The following is a 24,131-nucleotide window of genomic DNA, read 5'->3' as shown; positions in this document are numbered from 1 at the left end:
ACACTATCTTATTTAATCTGAACTACAATTCTATGGAGCATTTTTATGCCCATTTTACAGATGGTGTAGGAGAAATTCAGAAAGTTCATAACTGCTCAAAACCTCACACAGGATAAGATCTCACCCTGTCCTGAGGGGGCCCAAAGCCTGGGTTTTTCATCACAGTACATGTCCCCATTTGGGTTTGTCAATGACATCACTAAACAAGTTTACCCTGGAGAAAAGATGAGTTGTTATGGTTTGAATGTTCCCACCAAACTCATGTTGATATTTAACTACCATTGTGAGGGTTAAGAGATGGGAATAGATAGGATCTGATGGTTAGGTCATGATGACTCTGTCCTCATGAATACATCAATCCATTATGGACCAATGTATTAATGGGTTTATGGGGTATCTCAAAAATGGGTCTGCTATAAAAGTCAGTTTGGCTCTGTCTCTTATATAAACCCCTCTCTTTGTGATGCCCTAAACTACTTTGGGACTCTGCAGGAAGACCCTCACCAGCTGCGGTTCTTCAACTTTGGACCTCCCAGCCTTCAGAATAGTGAACTGAATAAATCTTCTATTCTTTTAAAATTAGCTGGTCTCATGTACTTTGTTATAGCAATGCAAAAGGAACTAAGACATGAGTCCAGGAGAAGAGTATAATATTAAATGGGAGAATGACTTTTATGTATAAAAGCATCTGTGGCTCTAGATACATATAAATATTGGTTCACTATAAAGAAAAACATTTCAACAATTAGAAAAATATTCATTTTTAATCAATTGTCTCTAAATATGTACAAAATCCATATATCCACACTATCATGTCTAATTCTCAGATAACCCTGCAAGGAAAACATTGGATCCACATTTATATCTGCAATCATAATCAGAATTCAAGATCCAGAGAGGGTACGTAATTTATCTAAGCTTTCCCTGCAAATGCAAATCAGTTTTGGAACCCAAGTCTTGCTCTATTTCTCCTGTGTTGCCCTGCTCCCCACTTTGAGGTAAGGACATTGAATCAATACTCTGCTTGAGATTCTTAAGATCATGGTCAGCATTCTTTAGGGACAACAGGGTCCTAAAATATCTCCTAAGGGCTAATGGCAATCTTACAATCTCAAGAACACGGCAATTTTAGAGACTCGTTGGATGCAGGTAGCACAAGGCCCTCACGCATACATGCTGGAAAACAATTCTACAGATTGACTATCCCTTATTCAAAGTGTTTGAGCTCAGAAGACTTTTGGATTTAGGATTTCTCAAATTTTGAAATATCTGGATATACATAATGAGATATTTTGGGAATGGGGCCTAAGTCTAAACATGACATTAATTTATGTTTCAGACGCACCTTATAAATATAGGTTACAGATAATTTTATGTAATATTTTTGGTGCACCTTCATTTGACTGTTGCCTCATGTGAATGAGGCTAGGGATGGAATTTTCCACTTGTGCTGTCATTCTCAAAAGAATTCAAATTTTGGAGCATTTCAATTTCATATTTTTGGAGTTGAAGATCCTCCACCTATACCAAATATATAGAATACATAAATATGAACTGCAGAATAGTGGTAAAAGCATTCAGCAAAAATCTTACAACTATCTGCTGATCCAAAAATAACCCTACAGTTGTCTACTCTATTCAGTTAGTTATAGCAACTGAGTTCCTTTTCTTAAAATATATTCCCTTAATTCTGAAATAATACATCAGATTGAATCCTTAGACTACATTTTTATTAACCCCCGCTGGCCAGAAGAAATTGAGAAACATGAGTTTATTTGTGAAAAATAAATGGGAATCTTACTTAGGATTTTTTCATATTTTATTTTTAATATTTCTTGCTTACTTTCACATAGTTGTTTAGTTCTGCAGTGCTAGGGATCAAACCTAGGGCCTCACATTATGCTAAATTAGCACTCTACCATTGAGCTGCATTCTCCATCCCTCACTCGGGTTTCGAAAAATTTAAAAACAGGTTTTTCATCTCACTTCTAGGTATCTGAATTCAGAGTGGTATTGTCAATGAACATTTCAAAGGGTCATCATTACTTCTGTAGACTCAATGCTACAATAATTCAAAAGATGAATTCTGGAAACCATTCCCACAAACTAACATATCTATGAAATCTATGAACTTGAAAAGAATGTTTTTCTTTGTATTTTATTAAAAGAGAAGCATGCCACAGCCTTCCTCATATAGAAGAGATTATAAATGGCTACACACATTTGCTGTCTTGTAGAACAATTATAGTGGTTGGCAGGCACCCACAACTGGAGGGGACACAAAGAGAACGCCAGTTAGAAATAGGTCAAGGGAGTTTTATAAAGGAAAATTGGGAATGGATCCACAGAAAAACAAAATGAATGGATTTTACATAATTACTACAATAGAATAGAAACTTCATCTGTTAAAATCCTACATGTTGTTCATTTCCCAAACAATTTTAGATTTTCTCTTGGAAGAATTTCACTGGATATACTAGTTAAAAAATTGAAAAAGATGTCTATTTACTTATTGATTATAAAAAAATGAAACTTTTTGAAACACTAAGGACATAATTTTTAAATCAATAAAGCAAATAATAATATTCAAATATATATTTTATTCTGAATTCACTCAAAAATATGTCTAAATAAATCATATGCTATTTCATTATTTCTATAATTGTCAGAATGGGTAAATAATTAAAGAGCTCACCAATTTAAAAAAAAAAACATTTAGAGTAAGAGAATACAGCTTAGAAAACACTTTTAAATTCTAGGACATTTTGGAGATTAGGTCGCTCTGGTTCCCCCAAACTTTTTTTTTTTTTTTGGTTTTGTATATGGCTGACATTACACGGTTGTTCTATGAAGGCACCATTTGTCTGCATAGGGTGATGGTTTGGTTCAGGCAATGCAGCTTAGGAGAAGCATTTCTGGAGTTTGCTCAGAGGACAGCACAGTTCAGAGAATGCTATTCCTGAGCATGAACTTGCAACTTAATTTGTCATTTAAGTTTGAAATCCACTTTAAGTGACTTTTAAACTGTGAAAACAAGGTCTACAAAATCTAACCTTTTTGTAGTATGAGACAATTCATATGAAAGATTATCAACTGGAAACTGCCATTCTATTTACTAGACCTTAAGGTAAAAATAAGCCACCAAAGACTAAGCATGGTTTGGACAAGGGTTTACGACCTAATCTACAGAGAATCCACTTTATGAATCAAAGCAGTGGGCTAAGGAGCCGTAACCTAACCCTTATCAGCCCTCACTATGTGATTAAATTAGGAAATTTTAGTGATATTTACTTTTAACATACAGTAACAATGCCCTGTTCCAAAACAGGAAGTGACGTCTATTAACAATCTCTTGTTATAACATGATCCAAAAGAATATGACAGTGGCCTTGATCAATGGGCAGAAAGAAATGATTAGCTGCCTCTACACTTAACAGGATCTCTACAAAGCACATGCTCTTTGGCCAAACACTATCCTCTCTTAGTTTACAAAGATGTGATTCTGGAACTGAATTGAAGGTCTGAGCTAAGCCTTCCCTACTTAAAATAAAGTTTGGTGTATGTGCACAGAGGTATTCAGTACATTATTCTCTTGGAATGACACATGTGCTTCTATTCTTCTCCATGCAGATAAAAGAACAAATAAATTAGTGTCTGAAATCTGTTCTTTTATGACTCTGCATTTAGTCATTTTTTTTCTTCCAACATAAGAAAGATCAGGGAATACAATTAGTACAGGCTTGATAAGAAGCCAGTCACCTCCCCCACCTTTCCACCAACATCGCTCAAGTGACCCACTGAGTGCAGGTGAATGACGCCTTACCTAGGGCACCAGTGGCAGAACACCATAAGGCCTCCAGACCAAGAGGCTCAAGTGGAAAGAACAAGAGCAAACTTGTTTCTGAGAGCTTGTGAGACATCACTGCCCTGAGAATGCCCAGAAATAGCTGGGGAAAAATTTAAGCAGAGGGCAGAAGCATGGAGGTTGAAGGTCTTGACAAACAAGCGAAGATTGGGAGCCATGGAGATATGCATGTAAATAATACTTGACCTTACTTATACTCATGGACTCCTGAAACCTAGGCAGTGTCTTTGCACCCTGGCTCTATTTCTGGGTTACTGCCACTAGGTCATGGCTTCAGGCCTGCATCTACTTCTGTCCCTCATCAGACATGTTGGGCTGGCTAATTTTCTTGGCCGGCTCCTGCCCACCTGCTCTTCCCTGAGTTTGTTTTCATATGCTTGGACTCTGCTACTCGGCCTGCTGTCCTGAAGACTGATTCTGCTCTTACATATGAATTTTTGTTACTTCCATTGTGGTACCACAAAAAAATATACATATTTGTAGTGCATGCTTATATTCCCAAGACTTGGGAGGCTGAGGCAGTCACAAAATTTAAAAAAGGACTGGTGAATGTAGCTCAGTAGCAACCTTGGTCAATTTCCTGTATAATATATATATATATATATATTTGATCTTTTCCCCTGGTTCCTGGCACAGAGCACTAAAAAGCCTTGGAATTTCCTGAGTGATGAGTTTTTTTCATTATTCCTAAGGATTCATTTTTTTTTTTTATCTCAGTTGACTTTATTCTAAGAGATGACTCTGGGTGGCCCCCTTATATAGCTTCAATATGGGGGCTGGTAGCCTGCCAAACCAACCATGTGATTAGAGGGTTTAGAAATGTCAGCCCTACTCTCTGAATTCCAGGGAGGACAGAGGAGCTGGAGATTGAATTCAATCTCCAATGGCCAAAGTCTTAATCAATAATTTCTATGTAATAAAACTTTAATATAAATCCTGAAACAATGAGGGAAGTTTCTAGGGTGGTGAAGACATCAAGATCCTGAGAGGCTGGTCTGCTCAGAAAAGCTTTGGAAGCTCCACACCTGCCCACCTCAGCACATCTTCCCCTCTGCATCTTTTCCATTTGACTATTCCTGAATTCTATCCTCTTTAATGAACTGTAATCCTAAGGAAAATGCTTTCCTGAAGACTGAGTCAACAACTTGTCAAACCTGGAGGTGGGAAGAGTCATGGGAACTCTCTCATTTGTGGTTGGCTGGGAGGGACTGCAGGTAGAGGCCTCATTTGTAGCTAGCATCTGAAGGACGAGCAGTCTGGTGGGACTGAGCCCTTCACCTAGGGAGTCTAAGTTATCTCTAGGTAGTCCGTGTCAACACTGCATGGAATTGTTGGATACCCAACTAGTATTGGAGAACTGGAAGATATGTTATTCTGGAAAACAACATAGCATCTATAATAACCAGGGTGCTAAAATTTATCCTAAGTGTATTCAACATTCCAACACTGCCAGATGGTAAAGAAATGAATTCTCATTGGAGAGACAGACACACAGATCAGCACAAAGCCATCAGGCAAGTAACGTCAACCCCCAACCATGCTGGCCAGAGTCACCATCATCTCTTGCCTGAATTATTACAAAACCCATGATGGATTTCCCCACTTCTACCTTTGCCCCTTAGCAGAGCAGCTACAGGGATACTTTGAGAAGGCAAGTCAGATCTTATCACTCCCTTATACCTTCAAAAGGTCCCCATCTCCTCCACAGTGATCTGGTGCCTGGCTGACATCTTCCGCTGTGTCTGTGACTTCCTTGGCCCTCAGTCACTTCACCCCAGCCAGGCTGGCTCCCTCCTTGTTTTTGGAACATGCCAGGCAGCTCTCACTGAGGGGCTTTGTCTGGAAAATTCTTCCCCTAATAGCTTATGACCAATTCCCTCACCGCCTTCAAGTGTTTGCTCAAATTTCACCTCCTCCATGACGTTTATCCTGACCACGCTATTTAAAACAGCAACATGTGTTCCCGTGTAGCCTCACTGAACTCCCACCACATTTTCCTTGTCCCCCTTTCCCTTTGTTTCATCATACGATATGCCATATCATTTGATTATTTATTAGATTCACTGTTTGTTTTCTGTCTTGCTCTGTTAAAATGAAAAACTCAACAAAAGTTGTTATCTACATCCATTTCATTCCTGGATATATTCCAAGTCCCCAGCACAAAATAAAAGCCCAATACGTGCTATTTGGATGAATAATTTTACGAACTGAAGATTATTTGCAGAATCCTAACTAACAATGGTGCACTGCAATCCCCAGGTTAGATGTCAAGCCAAACACATAGGGCACACCTGCAGGAAGACTGGAGAGACAAGTCCAGAAGGATTCAGTTTGCACCTGACAAATTCTTTCTTCTTGACCAAACTTTAGAAAGCTCCTCTGAGGCCTGTTTTCCAGTAGGCCTCATGTTCAGACCTTGTCTTTGCCCTACCTAGTCCAGTTGTAGCAGGAACTCCCTAAGTCAGTTTGGTGAGAGTTCTCCATCCCATCATCCTTCCTGGACTTCCACAAGAAACCTATCAAATCAGTTTAGCAAGAAGCCCTCCATCTTTCATGTCTCCACATAATTCCCAGCTGTCTTCTCTACATTTCAGTTGAACTCAACCCCTCCCTCCATCGCGATAGTCTTCACGCCTGCTGTAATCATCCTGAATAATGTCTTCCTTACTGATTTAGCAAAGGTCCAAATAATTATTTCATCAACACATACGGTGCCGTGTGACTTGTTTAAGATCAGACTCATCACGGGACCCCCAACCACTCATCCAGGAACCATGCGCACGTTGGAAGCTTTTGTCTTCTGACTGGTTGCTCTGGAATCCACTGGTGAGTCCGACTCCCAAGCCAGGGCCCTGACGATAGCTAAAGGAGGTATGGCCAGGAGAGATTTGGTTTCCTAAGATTCTGGGTATACTCTAGAGGCTGGCTGTGAGTACCAGGCTTCCATGTTTGCAAGGGATTATTAATTAAGAATATGGGGGGGGGGGGGGGGGGGTGCTCGGGATGTGGCTCAAGCGGTAGCGCACTCGCCTGGCATGCGTGCAGCCCGGGTTGGATCCTCAGCACCACATACAAACAAAGTTGTTGTGTCACCACATACAAACAAAGTTGTTGTGTCCGCCAAAAACTAAAAATAAATATTAAAAAAATTCTCTCTCTCTCCTCTCTCTCTAAAAAAAAAAAAAAAAAAAAAGTTCCTCCACTTGGCGGATATTTAAAAAAAAAAAAAAGAATATGGGCATTTCTCCGTGACTGAATTCCCCATCTACCCACACCCCTCCCATATTTGATGACCCTGGGCTCACTACTGCAGCCCTACTTCTGAACCTTTTATTTCTTGTGGCATGATTTCACTAAGGATAATTTAGAACTTTCCTAAGCTGACTCCTCCAAGACCTCTCCTCCCCTTCACTTCTGTCTTCCTCCTCTTACCACCCACCTCTGATGGTCCCTTCAGTTCCTTTGAATCCTTTGGTAGGTAGGCTGCCCTACAAACCCTGACCTCCTCTGGCCCCTGACAGAACTTTCCCTTTCCACTCCAGCCTCTCAACTCCCCACAGTTACTTGAATTGTGAACCCTCTTCCCCCATCAGGAGCTCACAAAGGACTCGGGGACCCTCAGAAGCAATTGGATATCAACATCTAAAGTCTCCTCCATAAACATTGGTGGAAAACATTCTCTCCTTTTGAGCAGGTAACCTTGACTTACTCTATTTGTCACAAACACCATGCAGATAAAATAAAAACTAAGGCAAAGACAAGAGTCAACTATTTTATAAAAACCGGTGAGTTTTGTATTACTGTGTTTACCTTACTCCTGTTTAAAATTATAGAACAAAAGCTACGAGGTCTCTCTTTGTGTCTGTCTGTATGCTTAGGATGTTTAGATATACATGATATTTTTCTACTTCTGGAAAGCATTACAAATTAATTTATGAATTCCCTTAAAGGAGTTCTATTCTAATTGGCTCAGTGAAAAATAAGCACTTACATAAATTAAGTATTCCTAGAACTCCAGGAAACATAGAAACTAACCCAAAAGCAAGCTCATACAATTTGAGTAAATCTCTAACGAATAAAGTCAATTTAGAATTATCGTTCAGGGCTCGGGTTGTGTAGCTCAGTAGTAGAGTGCTTGCCTAGCACATGTGAGGCACTGAGTTCAGTCCTCAGTACACATAAAAATAAATAAACAAAATTAGGGTATTGTGTCAATCAACAACTAAAAATTTTACAAAAAAAGAATTATTGTTCAATGAAAATGGGTATATGTACTAAGTTTTCAGCAATAAGTATAATATAAGCATTATACTTGGGTTTACTAATCAAATAAATTAATATTATAACCAAATGATTTAAATTCTTTTTAAAACTTTGCATTTAACCTAAGAAAAACATATAAGTAAAGATGAGGTGAAAGACGAATTGCTTAATGCTTAATACCTGTCACTGGACATATATCAAGCACAGCAGTAAAACAAACAACACCCATGTGTTTTACGTTTTTGGTTTTCTTGTCTTCTTTATCTTTAGCTTTCTTTATTTTTTTTGTTTGCTTTTTATGATACTTGCCTAACACAAAGATGCTCTAAAAATACTTAACAGGGAAGTAACTTGAGAAGACTCTAGCTTTGTTTAATATTATAATGTCTACTCAAAAGTTTCCATAATCTTTTCGGTAACTTGAAACCTTAGAATTCTGTTAGGTAATAGATATTTATTAGAATTTCTAACTAAGATAAACTTCTGGCACTTTAATTACTAAGCACAAGTTTTAAGTTGATAAAATTTTGGCTTATTTTTATATGGTGTATAGAGGCAAAATATATTTTGGTCTGTTAATAAATATGAAAAATTGTACTACAATGCACATGCCTGCCAAAATTTTGAGAAGGTACACTCATAAAATTTGCAGTCAGAATTACAGAATGCTGGTATGTGACAGCCAATCCACAACTGTCCACATCCTAATCTTCTCTGTTAAAAAAATGTTACCAATTGTTAAATGCTGTAATATATATTATATTATATATATGTAAGTGAAACTACTAAAAATATAAAGAGAAAGAGAAACAACTTTTTATGAAAAATATGCAAAGTATGTTTTTACTGAGGAAGAAAAAAAAAGAGCATTTCACCATAATAGAAATGGTTGTTCCAGAAATAAAAAGAGGAAAACATAGGATAAAACCTGACTGGATATGAAAAGTTATAGAAAGTTTATGAAAAATTATAGAAAGTTTATGAAAAATATCCCCAAAGGAATTTTATCATATGTGGTCAAAACTGAGGTTGAATGGACTTATTTATAATTTGTTCATTTGTTTATTAATGGCAAAAACCTGTTTAAATAACAGGATCTTCTTGGATTATTAGTCTGTCCTTAATAAGAAATTTTTAAAAGGTTTTCTTTACTTTTTGAGTAATCCACCTAGGAAACAAGGATTCTCTGTCTTATCAGAATAATTTCCTGTCTAACTTTTATTGTGTCTTTGACTATTTAAGAGGACCAACTAGTCTCACTCTTAAGAGTTAAGTTTAAAAAAAAACAACTGTGTTACCTCCTTTCAAATTCTTTTATGGTCACTTTGATTAAATAGGTAGCTAGGAATTGTTTCACAGCATCCTAGGACCTGATTCAGCCAGGAGTTCAAAACTTTTGACAATTTTTAGTTTTGTCTTCTCAAAATCAAATTCTAAAAAAGTCTCAATCTCAAACTGACTTTGAGATTTCCCAGAGGGCACTTGGAAAATCCCCAAAGATTTATTCTTTCACTTTGTAAAAAGAGTGATAATAAAAAATAATTAGGGGCTGGGGTTGTGGCTCAGTAGTAGAGCGCTTGCCTAGCATGCCTGAGGCACTGTATTCAACCCCCAGCACCACATTTTAAAAAACTAAATAAATAAAATAAAAGTTTTATGTTCATCTACAACTAAAAATATTTTTTAAATAATAATAATTGGGCTTCTTGTGGCTCAGGAAGCCGAGATAGGAGGATCACAAGTTCAAATCCAGCCTCAGCAAAGGCGAAGCGCTAAGCAACTCAATAAAATACTGTCTCTAAATAAAATATGAAATAGGGGTGCGGATGTGGCTCAGTGGTCTAGTACCCTTGAGTTCAATCCCCAATACCCCCTCAAATAACAATAATAATAATTGGGCTTATTTAATATGCTTAATTGAATGAAAAACTTAGTCAAATAAAAAAAATTATTATTAGCCTTCTCTTTGTTACACTTGTATAGGTAAATATCATTAATAAAATATTTCAGAAGTTGTATGACACTCCTAGAAAAGTTGTTGATAACTTTGCTATCCTTGACAGTCCTGGTATAATGTTATCCATCATAATTCTCATTATTTTTAAATGTATGCTACATAAATAACTGAATTTTCTGGTCAAATGCACTCATCTGCTCTTTAACCACAGCCATTTTAAAGTCTTTTTTTGGTCCACAAGAAGTTTTTGTTATACTCTGATGCATCCTTGAAAACATCTGTGATCAAATACAGACCAAAGTGCCTGGCTCACCCAAAAGGGTGATCTCAATCAGCACTTTGCCTTTCACCTGCATCTGCATGCTCTGCTCCAGGAAAGAACCCTGACTGGACCCTGACAGCTATACCTCCAGGACATGCAAACCAGGAAATCCATTAGACTGCCTCTTGGCCTCCTCACTCCACCATCTGAAGATGCTTTGAGGCTAATATCTGGAAATCTTTTCAACGAGCTGCCCTCTAGTCTCAGAAATTGGATGTACAGTCCGTTCCAGTGATTATTCTTTGTTTTTATTTTCATAGAAATCCCCCTTCATTAAATGCCTGACTTCTCACACCATCCAGCAAACGTTCTGTACTACCAAGACTCAGCAGAAGGCTCAGCTAGTACTGATGAACTAAAGATAATGGAATGAGAAATTCATTTAAATTATTCAGAGAAAAGAAAGCTGTCCCTTCTTTCCTTAAATGAGAGGAGGGACCAAAAAAAGAGTCTCTCCTTAACCACACTTTAGGCAGTCTCCTCTGAGACTCTTTTCAATTAGGGTCCTGTCTTTGACCTGCCTGGCTCAACTATAGCAAGCATCCTGATAAATCCATTTGGTGAGAATCCCCCAACCTTGATGTTTGATCACAACTTACATCTCATTAAATTCCTTATCTTTCATCCTTCATATCTTATCATTCTATCAAGCCAGTTAACAAGAATTCTCCTGCCTCTGATGTCCACTCAGTAATTTTCCATCCACCAAACCCTAATTCTGAATGCTGGCTATAAATTACCCATTGAACCCCATCTCTCTCCTCTACTGCAATAGTCTTAGCACCTGTCCTGAACAAAATCTTCCTTGCCATTTTAACAAGTGTCAAGTGAATTTTTTTCTTTAACAAACCCTATGACTTTAAGCAAATCATGTAACCTCCATTTTCTCATCTACCAAATGAGACCCATCCCATAAGAGGAAATCTCTTAGACATTGTCACCAGCCTGAATGGATCCCAAATATGTCATGCTCCTAAGTGTACTATAGCCAGAGCTGCTGCTTCTTTGGCATCCTCATGCATTTCCCCCCAATCTAGTCCATTCCTGGAATCTGCTTTTTGTACCATCACATACTGTTGCACCAATGTCTTCCTGAAGGCAAAGGATTGAGGGATGATTCTCAAAACAGCCTTCAAGAAGGGACATCCTGTATATTGCAACTTTTAACTTAAAATTTCAAATGGATATATTCAATAATGTATCTGGTTTTATGTTGGCATATACATAGCATTTCATATAACTTAATAGATAATTTAACTTCTCCCCACCCCGCAAAAAAAAAAAATTACATAAAGCCAACGCCTATGAAGGTCCTGTATACTAATGCTGAGACTCTGAGGAAGCCACACCATCCACACACACCAGCAACCTCAAGTACAAAAGCCCCAGAGTACAAGCCTAGACTCTATCTTAAACCTTAAAAATGGTCTTGCACTAGGAACAAGGAGACCAGGCAATTGTATTTCACAAATTTATGGTCTTAATGGGACAGGTTTTTACAAGCCTTAATTGCAGTATTTATTAAGAAAAAAAAAAAAAACTTCAAAGTTGATGCTTTGACTCTCAACACATCTACTTTATGTATTCAAAAATGTTGTTCTATGCAGCCACTAATATTTTGGCTTTAAGTAAACTGGGAATTCTAAATAGCCAAAGTCCACATAATATAAATCTCTGCACAAAAACACCTGAATTAACTGCAAAGTTTATTCATACTTTTTTCTAGCTATAAATAGAATTTATCACCTAGTGCCTGTACAGACAATGTAATCTGTTGGTTTTTCAATATCGTTAGATGCTTCAAATCAATCTTGATTGTTGACAACCTATAATCAGTGTCAGCATCAGTGATTTTATAGAACCACCAGTCTTTCAAATAAATGTATAAATGAAATTATTAAAAATTAGTAAACTGGTAAGGTAACTGAAAATGAGTTAGACTTTCACTTGAAAAAGCATCTACTTCCTAAACTAGTGGGGGGAAGTACTAATGTAGAAGTACTTAAGAAGGTTAAAAAAGAAAAGAAAATCCACGCAATATTGCAAGATAACATGAGACAATAAAGTATATTTCTTTCATGTCTAAACAACTTAGTATCAGTAGTAGTAAGAAAATTCATCTCAGACAACTTCTAATAGTACCAGAAAATAAATAATACCTTGTGCATTCTTTTTTTTTTTTTTTTCATCTCACTATATTGCTCAGGCTGGTTCCAAACTCCTGGCCTCAAGTGATCCTCCCACCAAGCCTTCCAAGTGCTGAGACTATCAGTGCACACTACCATACCCAGCTTCTAGTCATATAATTAATTTAAAAATCAGTCACAAGATTAATCAGGATACACTAAGAGGCAAGTTCTACTGAAATGATAACATGAAATTCCTCTAATGAGCAAAATTGTTTTCAAAAAGTAAAGAGAAAAACAAATAGCATTTTCCCCTAATGTTTCAAATTTGAAAAGCCTTTTTATCTGCTGACATAGTTATTAGGTTAAAGATGTAAAGCATTCCCTGGTCTCTGTGGCACTAAAATCTCAATTAAAGAGTGTGCCATTTGCATATAGCAGTAAAAATTATAAAAAGGTGTTTTGTTATATGCTTGAAAAGAAAAGAAGAACACAGAGAAATTTAAGCAGTAGTTGCAAATATACATAAATGTTACATTTTTACCTTAATCCTCAAGTTTGTAAAATAAGCAATTTGAGAAAAGAAGCAAGCATTATCTTTTATCATCATAATTTATAAAGGAAAAGTCTCTCTCTCTCTCTCTCTCTCTCTCTCTCTCTCTCTCTGTCTCTCCCCCCCCCCCTTCATCAGGTTATTCAGTACAATTTCAAGTACTTCACAGCTATTTATTTTATATTTTCCAAATAATCGTATGGTTGATGCAAGATACTAATATATACATTTCATGAAAGAGAAAATAAGAGAGTTTAATCAACTCTACATCACAAATAGCCACATAAGGAAACAGAAAAATGCAAAACTATGTGTACAAATATGAAGAAATGATTTTTAATCCTTAGCTTGGCTTGGAATGTTATATATGCAATCTAATTTAAACCTGGAGTATCTCTATATAGAGAGTACCTGTATATAGAGGCTAATTCACTTTTACCTCTAGAGAACAGGCATTTGTTTTTGCCTATCTACATTTCATTTGGGAAAACCTGACAAGCCTTAAAATCTCAATGCAAAAAACTGTCATCTAAAATATTAATTCATTTACCTATTCTCCTTGGTCTCCATTATCACTTCTGAAATGTTTGTCCTTGAAAACCATGAAAGTACTTTTCTTCCTTCTGTTTAAGTCTTTTGCTTGTCTTGTCTCTAAATGTGCACTCCAAGTTCAGCTCTTCCTGGCTGGTGAAAAGCTGGTTTTTGCCTTCAACATCCTTTCATCATCTGATGTCAGAAAACATCCTTGTGTTTTGTGTCTGTGTTTCTTAAAGTGTGACGCTCCAGTCTGATAATGACTGCCTTCTGATCCAGTAACCCACGGAAGTTCTTAAGGTAAAACACTGGATTGGCTATGAGTTCTTGGCTTTTCCCCAAAACAAAATTAATTTATTTTCATCTGAGAATCTCTTGTATTTCTTCTTGAAGCTGCAGGGGGAAGATGTTATAGAAGTCCTTGGACTCGGTCTTAATCCCCTTCATTTCAGCAGATACAAAATACTCGTTGGTGACAGCCTTTCTTCTGGCTCTTGTGACAAGGGCATCTTGGCCTCACTTCTGGGGTCCTGAAAGGAAAATCAGGGAAGGGTAAACACCAGAATAAGGGAAAGTTCTCAAGTCAGGGCAATGAAAATGCAATTCCTCATGGAAAACAGCCATGGTTCTTAGCTCCAGTAACCTTCTAATTATAAACCACAGGTTGCACTACAGCCAACCAGCATGCCATTTATCCCTCCCTCCCAGCAAGACACACAACCAAAAAACACACACATCACCATACATGGAGGTCTCTAGAAATTAAAAAAAAAAAAAGTCTCCATTTAGGTTCATGCTCTATTTCCCTGGCTTCTTCCAAGTGGAAATATGTGCTTCTCCTCACATACAATGCCACTTTCTATTCAGGAACAACACCTTTAAAACTCAAACCTATGACTTGACACACACAATAATTTGTGTTTGAAAGAGAAACATTTACCTTGGAAAAAGAAGAATAGCCAATATCATGATAAGCAAAATAAGCCAATCCCCCAAAAAAAACAAAGGCCAAATGTTTTCTCTGATATGTGGATGATAACTCTCAATAAAGGAGGATGGAGGTGGGGGAGGGTTAAGGAAGAATAGAGTTAGTTTAGATTAGGTAGAGGGGAGTGCACGAAGGGGAGGGGATGTGAAGATAGGAAGGATAGTAGAATGAATCAGGTATCATTACCCTAAGTACATATAGGACTGCATGACTGGTGGGATTCTACATCATGTACAACCAGAAAAATGAGAAATTATACTCCATTTATTTTTCTAAAGAAAAGGAAAAAGAGCAATAAATAAAGACTGCCTTAATAGTCATGTTCTTAATAATTATTGGTGCCACAATGGCCTAACATTTTCAGAAATAAAGAGAAGGGGGAAAATGGCAAACTTTTTACCACAGTGATAAGCTAGTAGGACACATAAGACGAATTTTCTGCCACTCATACAGATGCTATGGTTATAAATACTTGATAATTTTCAAATATTTGAAAATTACCTCTTAGACATGATTACAATTCATGGTTCTTTGAAATAGAACAAGAGAGGTAGAGCAGCTAATATGTTTAAGAAATATGGATGCAAGAAAGTAAGTAAATTTGTTTAAGATCACTCAAGGAGGGATGGGCTCAAACTGAAAAAAAAAATACCTCTTCATTTTTTTCTTTTGTTCTTTTCTATCCTCTAACCTGGTGGTGCTAGGGATAGACTCCAGGGCTTTAGCATGCTGGCAAACACTGCCACCGGGTTATACTCCCAAGCTTTCATTGTGGACAAAAGTAATATAGAGATGATAATCTAAGCTATAGTAATAGTGTTATAAATACTTGGATGTTCATTAAAACCCTAGAAAAGAACTTAAAGCTCAACCCACACCCTTCCCTGAAAACACTTCCCCAACAACTTGACAATTAAAAATTTTACTAGGCATTGTGATTAAGATTAATTAGAACAAATCAATCCAAAATCTTAATAAAATTTAATATCATGACTCCTATGGTTTGAATATGAAATGTCCCCAAAAACTCCTGTTACTGCAAAAATATTCAGAGGTAATAAGGTTAGATTGTGAGAGCTGTAACCTAAATCCATCCTACTTTGGATGAACTGACTGACTGGGTGATAAGGGTAGGCAGGTCGGGCATGGCTGGAGAAGGTGGGTCTCTGGGGGTGTACCCTGGAAAGGCTGTTCTTCCCTGGCACCCTCCCCTTCTTTTGCTGGCTCTCAACTTCCCAACACCCTGGCCCCCACTCTGGTCCCCACCATGATCTGAGCAGCTTTCCCTTGCTGGGTCCTTTCCCCATGATGTGCTGCCTTACCTCTGGCCCAGAGCCATGGAGTGGGCTGTCCGTGGACTTAGAGCTCTCAAACTGAGCCTCAACTGAACTTTCCCTCCTCTAAATTGTTTATGTCAGGTATTTTGGTCACAGCAATGCAACAGCTAACTAAAACAATGACATCTTGATTGGATTGCCACATGCCAAGAATTAGAGAAATTGTACATTTAAATTTAAAATTTAGAAATGAAAGTTAAGGATTACATCAGCAAGAGGATATAAGCCTTCGATGTGATAATAGATTTTTAAAATTGGATTCTTCATTTGAAATATTTAGATTAATAAGAGAGGTCAAGTATTAGGAAGTAGAAGATGAGGATCAATTTCTATATCTATAAAGCAAGGAGCCGGGAATAAATGTTCTAAGTTATTAATGTCTCTAAAACTCTACAATTATAGACAAGTATATTTGTTTTAAAACCCCTCGATGATTCTGGGACTAGGAATTCACCTACATATGCCTTTTTTCTGTTTGTTTTTGGCACTGGGGATCAATTCCAGGGCCTCCCACTTGCTAAGCATCTGCTCTACCACTGAGCTACACCCCAAGCTCCAAACAGGTCTTTTAAATAAAAACAAAGTTTGGCTGATCAAAATGTTATTTTAAATATAATCATAAAATATAAATGCATTGTAGAATAGATGCAGGTTTTATAGGAATCTTTATGATAGAAGATACAAGTACAGGGAAATCTGGGATTAGTTATACTTGAAGCAAAACCTCTGGGGCTTTGTCCTACGTCTGTACAGAGTATCTGCTCACCATGCCCTGGCCCTGGGGGAACATTAGAGGGAAACTGGAGAAGTATTGATCTCAGTGGAACACTACATATTCATGCCTTGTAACCTCACTGAATCTCTAATTCCAGTTTCTCGATGCTTTTTTAAAACAAATATTCTAAGATTTGAAATATTAATTATCTTTATATCATCAAATATGTTTGATAAGATTGCTAAACAACATAGAGTCATATGGCAAATTATTACAATTTTCTTCTTGATGGAAGATATCATTACCAAAAATAATCTTTGAAATAATTCTGAGCTCTTATAAATGTATTATCATCAATCACATTTATTTCTATCACTTTACAGTATATGATGACTTTGGCCTATGTATTACTAAAGCACAATACAGTCTTTCTCCTGATTTACACTGATCTGCCAATCAAATGATCTTGTCTTAGTAATAAGGGGGAAGTGGTTTAATATGACATACTTGCTCTTGATGAACACACGCTGGATCACTGTGACCTTTTCTAATACCTCCTGAATTCACTCTCAAATAATTCAATCTTTAATTTTAATACCACTTTTGCAATTAACATCTAATTCACAATTTGGAATTCTCAGAGCAATTATTCTCTTTATTGGACACTAAAACATTGTACATGTCCATTTCTGCCTTATTTTCCATAATTGTCAGAAATTACCCACTATGATTGAATCATTACATATGCAACAAGATGGTACATATGAATGAGGGAAGGTAGCAGTTCCTCAGAACTTTAATTTCTAAAAAAAATAGTCACCAATAAATCACTCTCATAATTTTTCATATTTGAGCTACAATATACCATTCTGGGAATCTTTAGCTAATTTTTGTAGCACTTTTTCAATTATTAATATTTTTCTTGAAATAACTCTGTTGTGGGTTGAATATGATTTGTTCCCTCTACAATTCACATGGAAGTCGAATCCTCATGAGGTCTCCAGAGGGTAGAAGCTTAATCTATGTGTTTTGAGGTAGGGCCTTTGGGGACGATTAGGATTAGGTAAATTCATGGGGTGCAGCTGCCATGAGAGAGTCCTGTAGCTGTATAAGAAAAGGAGAGGTAACAGTGGAGACACAAGCATGCTCCCTGTCTATTGCCATGTGAGCCCTGGAGAAGCATTGGGACTCTGTCAGTAATAAGGCCATCACTCTATGTGACTACCCAACCTTGGGCCAGAACTGTGAGCCAAATTCAACCTCTTTTCTTTATAATTTATCCAGTCTGTGATATTGTATTATTAGCAACAACAACAAAAATATGGACTAAGCCACTCTCTGTTCGAATAAATATATAATAAAAGAAAAATTTCTATCTCTACCATAAATAGAAACTGAAGAATGCCATGTGCTACAAATAGAAGGTAACTCTAAAGATAACTAAAATGAGTGCAAAGGGATTCTTAAATTCCGACTGGATACAAGTGCTCACCAAAAACAGTCTTTGACCTGCTTTTTCTTTATTAAAAGTGGGATTAGTAAACTTATGGGGGAAAGCTTAGCCTTCAGTGATTTCTTTCAGAAAGAAGAAAGGTTGAAAACTGAGTTAAATATCCATTTCAAGAACTTAGAAAAAGGTTAAATTTTCCTTTGGGGACAAATCCAAAGGAAATGAGAAATAAAGATAAGAGAGTAATTAACAAAAAGGAAAATTTCAGCAGAAACAAAAGTTAATTCTTCTGAAAGACTACTAAAATTGGAAAATTTCTGGAAGATTGATCATCATAAAGCAAAAAAGTTTTAAAATGTGTTGGGAATGAGAAAATTTTTGAAAATAAAGAAGAATACTATAAACAAGCTTGAGGTAATGAATGTGAACATTTTGAAAATGGATGAATTCCTATAAAATATAAGGTACCAAAACTCATTAAAGAATAAGTTGATCCAGGTTGGTTCTGAAGCTCAGAGGCAGAGCACTTGCCTAGTACATGTGAGGCACTGGATTCAATCCTTAGCACTGCATAAAAATAAACAAAATAAAGGCATTCTGTCCTACACTACAAAAGAAAATTTAAAAAAAGAATAAGTTGATCCTACTAAATTGTTTCAATCACTGATATTTAAAATCTCCCTGAGGAAAAAAAAATGCAAGGATGGCTGATTTTACTGGAGAGTTCGACCAAATATTCAACAAACAGATAATTCTAATATCATATAAATTCTACTAGAGAATATAAAAAACAGGAAATAGTCCCAATTAATTTCATGAGGCTGTTAATATATCCAAATCAGATTGGGAAAGTATGAAAAAAGGAAAATTACTGGCCACACTTACTCAAGATCATAGGCACAAAAATTCAAAATTCATAATAGCAAGGTGAACCCAGCAATGTATAATAAAGATAATACCAAATTGGATTTATCATAGGAAAAATTTAATATCCATCCATGACCAAAAATACAGAACAAAAACTCTTACTAAATAATCAGCTGAGCAGATTAAAGGTCAAATTTTAACTTTACAATAAGTATATTTTGCTTTCTCCACTTGTATGCAACATTTTGTCAGAGATGGTAGTTAGTACAATACAGAAAAAGATAGAAACAAGGAGGAAGAAAGAAGGAAGAAGAGGAACCAAACTGTCGGGATTCACAGAAAAGTTTCATAAATTTCGACAACAAAAATTAATAATATTGTACTGATAGTAACCAAGCATACTGATATTAGCTCAGTTGCATTTCTTTTTTTTTAATTTTTCAGTTGCAGATGGACACAATACCTTTATTTTATTTGTTTCTTTTTGTATTGTGCTGAGGATCAAAAATATGCCTCATACGTGCTAGGTGAGAGTTCTACCACTGAGCTACAACCCCAGCCTCACTCAACACCAGTAAGAGTTTTTTTTTTTAAAGGCATATTTTTAAAGCTAACTGTGTATAATAGCAATTAAAAAAATGAGACTCCTTGGAATGACTATCAGGAAGGAATTAATATGAAAATTTGAAGAAGTATCTAAAAACCTTAACAAAAGACATTAAAGATGTTCTTTTCAAAATGGAGCTATGTGTCCAATGGACAGGAAGGCTCACTGTCACTGAAAATTGATCTTATAATTCAGAGCAACTGGAAACAAAAATCCAAATCACCTTTTATAAAACTTGATAAGCTAATTCTAAAAGTTCTGTGGAAAAACAAAGGGACAAGAATAACCAGAGACACTCCTTTAAAAAGTAAAGAGAAGTCCTGTTTTTCTAGATATCAAGCCTTATTATAATTAGTGTGGCATTCACACAGGAACAATCAGAGTCAGCTGAGTCAGACCCATGTGTCAATGGAAACGTGATCCATAAGAGAGCTACCAGGGAGCTCAGTGGGAAAGCTGGACCATTCCAAAAATGTTACTAAGACAAGCATTCATCAACATGGAGACAAGCACAGAAAACTTATCTGAACACCATACTGTGCACAGATATCAATTCTAGATGATTAAGGACATAGATGATAATCAAACCTTGAGCTTTCAGAAAGAACTGTAACACAATCTCTCTTTGACCTCAGGATAGAGAATTTCTTAAATAACAAATAGAAAGCACTAGTCATAAAGGAAAAGATTGTTAAATTCAATCTACATTAAAATTAAGAACTTCTGTTCACCCAAGGCATGCTATATAAATCAAAACATATTTGCCATATGGAAAAATGAGCAAAGGTTTTGTGTCTAGAATACAGAAAGGACTCTTGAAAAGAAAGTACCTAAGAAAATTGGCAACACACTATAATTTACGTATACTATTTTCTATGCATACTATTTTCATTCAAATAGAATTAAAGTTAGAATTGTACTATAAATTATGTCATGTATATCAGAGAGTATTGAAAACAGATTTATCATACAGTGACCTCTTTAATATCTTTGATTTGTAATAAAAACAGTTGATTAAGAATTAGAGCCAGTTGTGGTGGGGCACACCTGTAACCCCAGGGACTCAGGAAGCTGAGACAGGAAGATCACAAGTTTCAAGTCAGCCTCCATAATTTTAGTGAGATCTGTCTCAAAAAAATAAAAAATAAAAGACGACCATGGATGCAGCTCAGTGGCAGAATGCCCCAGGGTTCAATGCCCAGTACCACAAAACAAAAATAAAAAATTAGAGATGGAATAATGTCTACTTAATAAGCCTTTACAGAGAGAAAATAAGGGGAATGAGGGTGTGGCTCAGTGGTAGAGCACTTGCCTAGGATTAAGTGAGGCTCTGGGTCCCATCCCCAGCTCCACCTAGGCTGGGGAGGGAGGGCAGGCAAAGAGAGAAGGAGTTGGCCGAAGGGATCACTTCCTCATTGCATGAAAGCATTTTACCCTTAGCAGCACCTATACCATTCCTGAACCACCAGTCACGCTCTCTGTAGGCAGGGTCAGCATAATAACACCAGGAAAGTGCTCCATGACAGTTTATTTCTCAATCATTCCAAACTTGTCCCTTAGTCTTCCAAAGATTCACAGGATATATTTGTAAACCTGTTCTAATTACTACTAAATTCGACATATAGTAACTATCTGTATAATCTTTTACAATTACACACATTGTCACATGATCGTCCAAACAACTTTCTAAGAGAGGTAGACCAGAGAGTTTCCTCATTTTAAGGCTTAAGAGACAGAAGCTCAAAAAGGCTAAAGGATGGACCCAGGCCCTAAGGACATAGAAAAGAAGGGGACACAGTGACAAAAATCACTGGGGCCAGTCTATAAGGGTGCCACATGAATGTTAGTCTCTGTAAACTATAACCACGTGGTGGCAGCATAGAGGGAGGGAGAATGAACACTTACCACAGTGCCTCTTGGGACACTGGGCCCCTGCAGGGCTCCACTGAGGAGGAGACAACTCCAGCATGATCACCAGGCCCCTAGCTTGGCTTTCTCTAATAAACCAGATCAGTTCTCATATAATAGTAAGGAAATGAATAAAGCACATCAACATTCACTAAATATTTATTGTATATCATTGTATCATTTCTCATGATTTCTTTGCACTAACCCAAGACCAACAAATGCCAGCAAGAGAAATATTAAAATCGTTTTTTAAATTTCCAGTTTATGATTCCATGTACACACATCTATCAAACTCAACAAATAGTCATTACCGGAGGCACTAAATTTAAATATTCTAAATAAGTAGATATGTGGGTATGAATGCAAAGAGTGTCACTGCTTGTGATGAAATACATATTTTGTCCTACTATAGTTTTATTACTGTAGACTACAGAAATGCCTTCTGTTCTTTACTGATTACATGGCCAATCCTAGTCAGAACTTTTACACTTAAATATTTAATGTTTTCCTGGGAAATAATTCCTCATCTAATAATGCATGACTTTTGAATGTTTCAATATATGACACATTTACTTTTGTAAAACCTTAACAAGAACCTTCCAAGATAAAAGCTAATCTTCTTTATTCTGGCATATAATATAATATTATTGAACAGCAGCCTAATGCAATTTTTTAAAGGAAGAAATACCAACATTCAAACTCCATACTAAAAAATTTAAGACAGTTCTTCAATAAGACTGACAAACTAATCATGATACGATAAGTCTGGCATCTTTTACCACTTTCATGAAAATTTTGTGTTCATGTATTTCATTAACATGCCCCCCAAAATGAGTATATCCTAAATTTTATGTATAGTTAAAATATTATTGATATTTAATATTAAAGTGCAGTATAATAAGGTTACCTTGTATAGCCATGGTATTTTTTTTAATTTTTTTAGATGTTGATGGTCCTTTATTTCATACATTTATTTATATGTGCTGCTGAGAATCAAACCCAGTGCATCACACATGCTAGGTAAGTACTCTACCACTGAGCCACAGCCCCAGCTCAGTTATGGTATTTTTAATTCATTAAAATGATTCCATAGATTTTATCTCATTTCAGCCTTGTTACAGCCTTATGATTGGGTAGGTAATTGTTAATTCCCTTTTATAGTAATGAGGCTGGTGCCCAGAAGAATCAAGCATCAGCCCATATAGGGGCTTAAACACAGGTCCTCTAACTCCCAGCCCTTTCCTTATTCCCCAATATTGAGTGCCTGACACAGGTACAGTACTCTGTATCCATGGATGCTGCATCCACAGATTCGCCCAAATATAGATCAAAAATATTTTTTAAAAAAACTGCATCTCTACTGAACATGTACAGACTTTCTTCCTTGTCATTATTTTCTAAGCAACACAGTATAACAACTATTTGCACATTTACCTTGTATTAGGTTTTATAAGTCATCTAAGCACCACTTAAAGTCTACAGTAGGATGTGTGTAGGTTCTGTGTAAAAAAATGTACCATTTTATATAATGGACTTGGGCATCTCAGATTCAGCATCCAATAACAACTAATCCACTGCAGGTATCGAGGGAAAATTGCATGAACATTCAAATATTATTTCCTTCTCCTCTTTTACCTTCTCTAGGAGGGGGATAAAGCGGTTTCTACTATGTGATTTGGAAAGCAGTGAGGCATAATGGAACCTTCCAACATGGGCCATCTACTCACCAGGACTTGAGAATTACACAATCTCTAAGTGCCTCACCTGCAAAACAAGGATATGCCCTATCTATTGACAGCATCATCACAAAGTCCAAAGTGAACTGGGTCTGAAAGTGCTTACTAAAGTGCAGTTTGTACACATATTGGATGCCTCTACTTTTACTTATATGATATTCTGTAATGCACAAAATAATATGAAATGTGTTCATGAAAATGTCTGCCCACTGATCCATGTCCTCGCCTCATGCATCAGGGACCAAAACAATCAAAGCCATAGAGTCACTGTTGGGAAATGGGGCTTGGACATACATCTTTGCCAACTACAAAAATGGTCGTCTGGCTCTGAAACCTGCAGCCGCTGCCCGTGGCTATCATAAGCACAGTGTGTCCACTCAGTGACCTCTTTGCCTTCCCAGCAAAAATATTCTATTTTGGCAACCTGGGGTTTACCCATAGTGGGAGGATTTGGCACTATATGTGATCTCATTTAAGGAGTAGGAAGAGAAACATGCCAGGTCCACTTATTCACTGATGTGAAAATTCCTTCTGAAACAAAAACAGCTTGGAGACTCCAGGCTTAAATCACAACTGCAGGATAAGCAATAGGTGATGTTCTTTTAACTCAAAGTTGCCCTTTGGCAGAGGTGGGTAGGGGGAAGCATGTGGGAAGATGAAGGGGATTCTGAGGTACAATGACGTGAACTGCAGCAGAAAGAAGGAGGACAAAGCGAACACCCTAAGAACTAGAACACGGACAGCTGGCTGTCACCCAAGGAAATGACAAGAAAGGCTTTTCCTACAGGGATGGCATAAAAATATAATCAGGAGCTGTCTACCCTCTTCAGTGTGATGTCCTTTCTGCTTGTCTGTCAAATTTCAGAACCACATCCATTGTTTCAAGACTAGTAAAACCCCCTC

The 24,131-nt window shown here is 36.8% G+C and overlaps 1 protein-coding gene across 4 annotated transcripts in view; it reads right to left on the bottom strand.

The window, feature by feature from the left end:
- Sacs (sacsin molecular chaperone) overlaps window positions 1–24,131 on the bottom strand; it is a 99,156-nt gene that overhangs the window by 63,978 nt on the left and 11,047 nt on the right. For all 4 annotated transcript variants that reach the window (XM_071611329.1, XM_071611326.1, XM_071611327.1 and 1 more), the window contains one exon: window positions 13,637–14,150. In XM_071611329.1, the coding sequence (XP_071467430.1) occupies window positions 13,637–13,656 (20 nt within the window). In that variant the 5' untranslated portion in view covers window positions 13,657–14,150. The remainder of the gene's footprint in view (window positions 1–13,636; window positions 14,151–24,131) is intronic.

Source organism: Marmota flaviventris, chromosome 4 (genome assembly GCF_047511675.1).
Source record: "Marmota flaviventris isolate mMarFla1 chromosome 4, mMarFla1.hap1, whole genome shotgun sequence".
Taxonomy (NCBI): Eukaryota; Metazoa; Chordata; class Mammalia; order Rodentia; family Sciuridae; genus Marmota; species Marmota flaviventris.
Note: the sequence above shows the minus strand (reverse complement) of the source record. Positions and strands in the feature narration are given on the sequence as shown.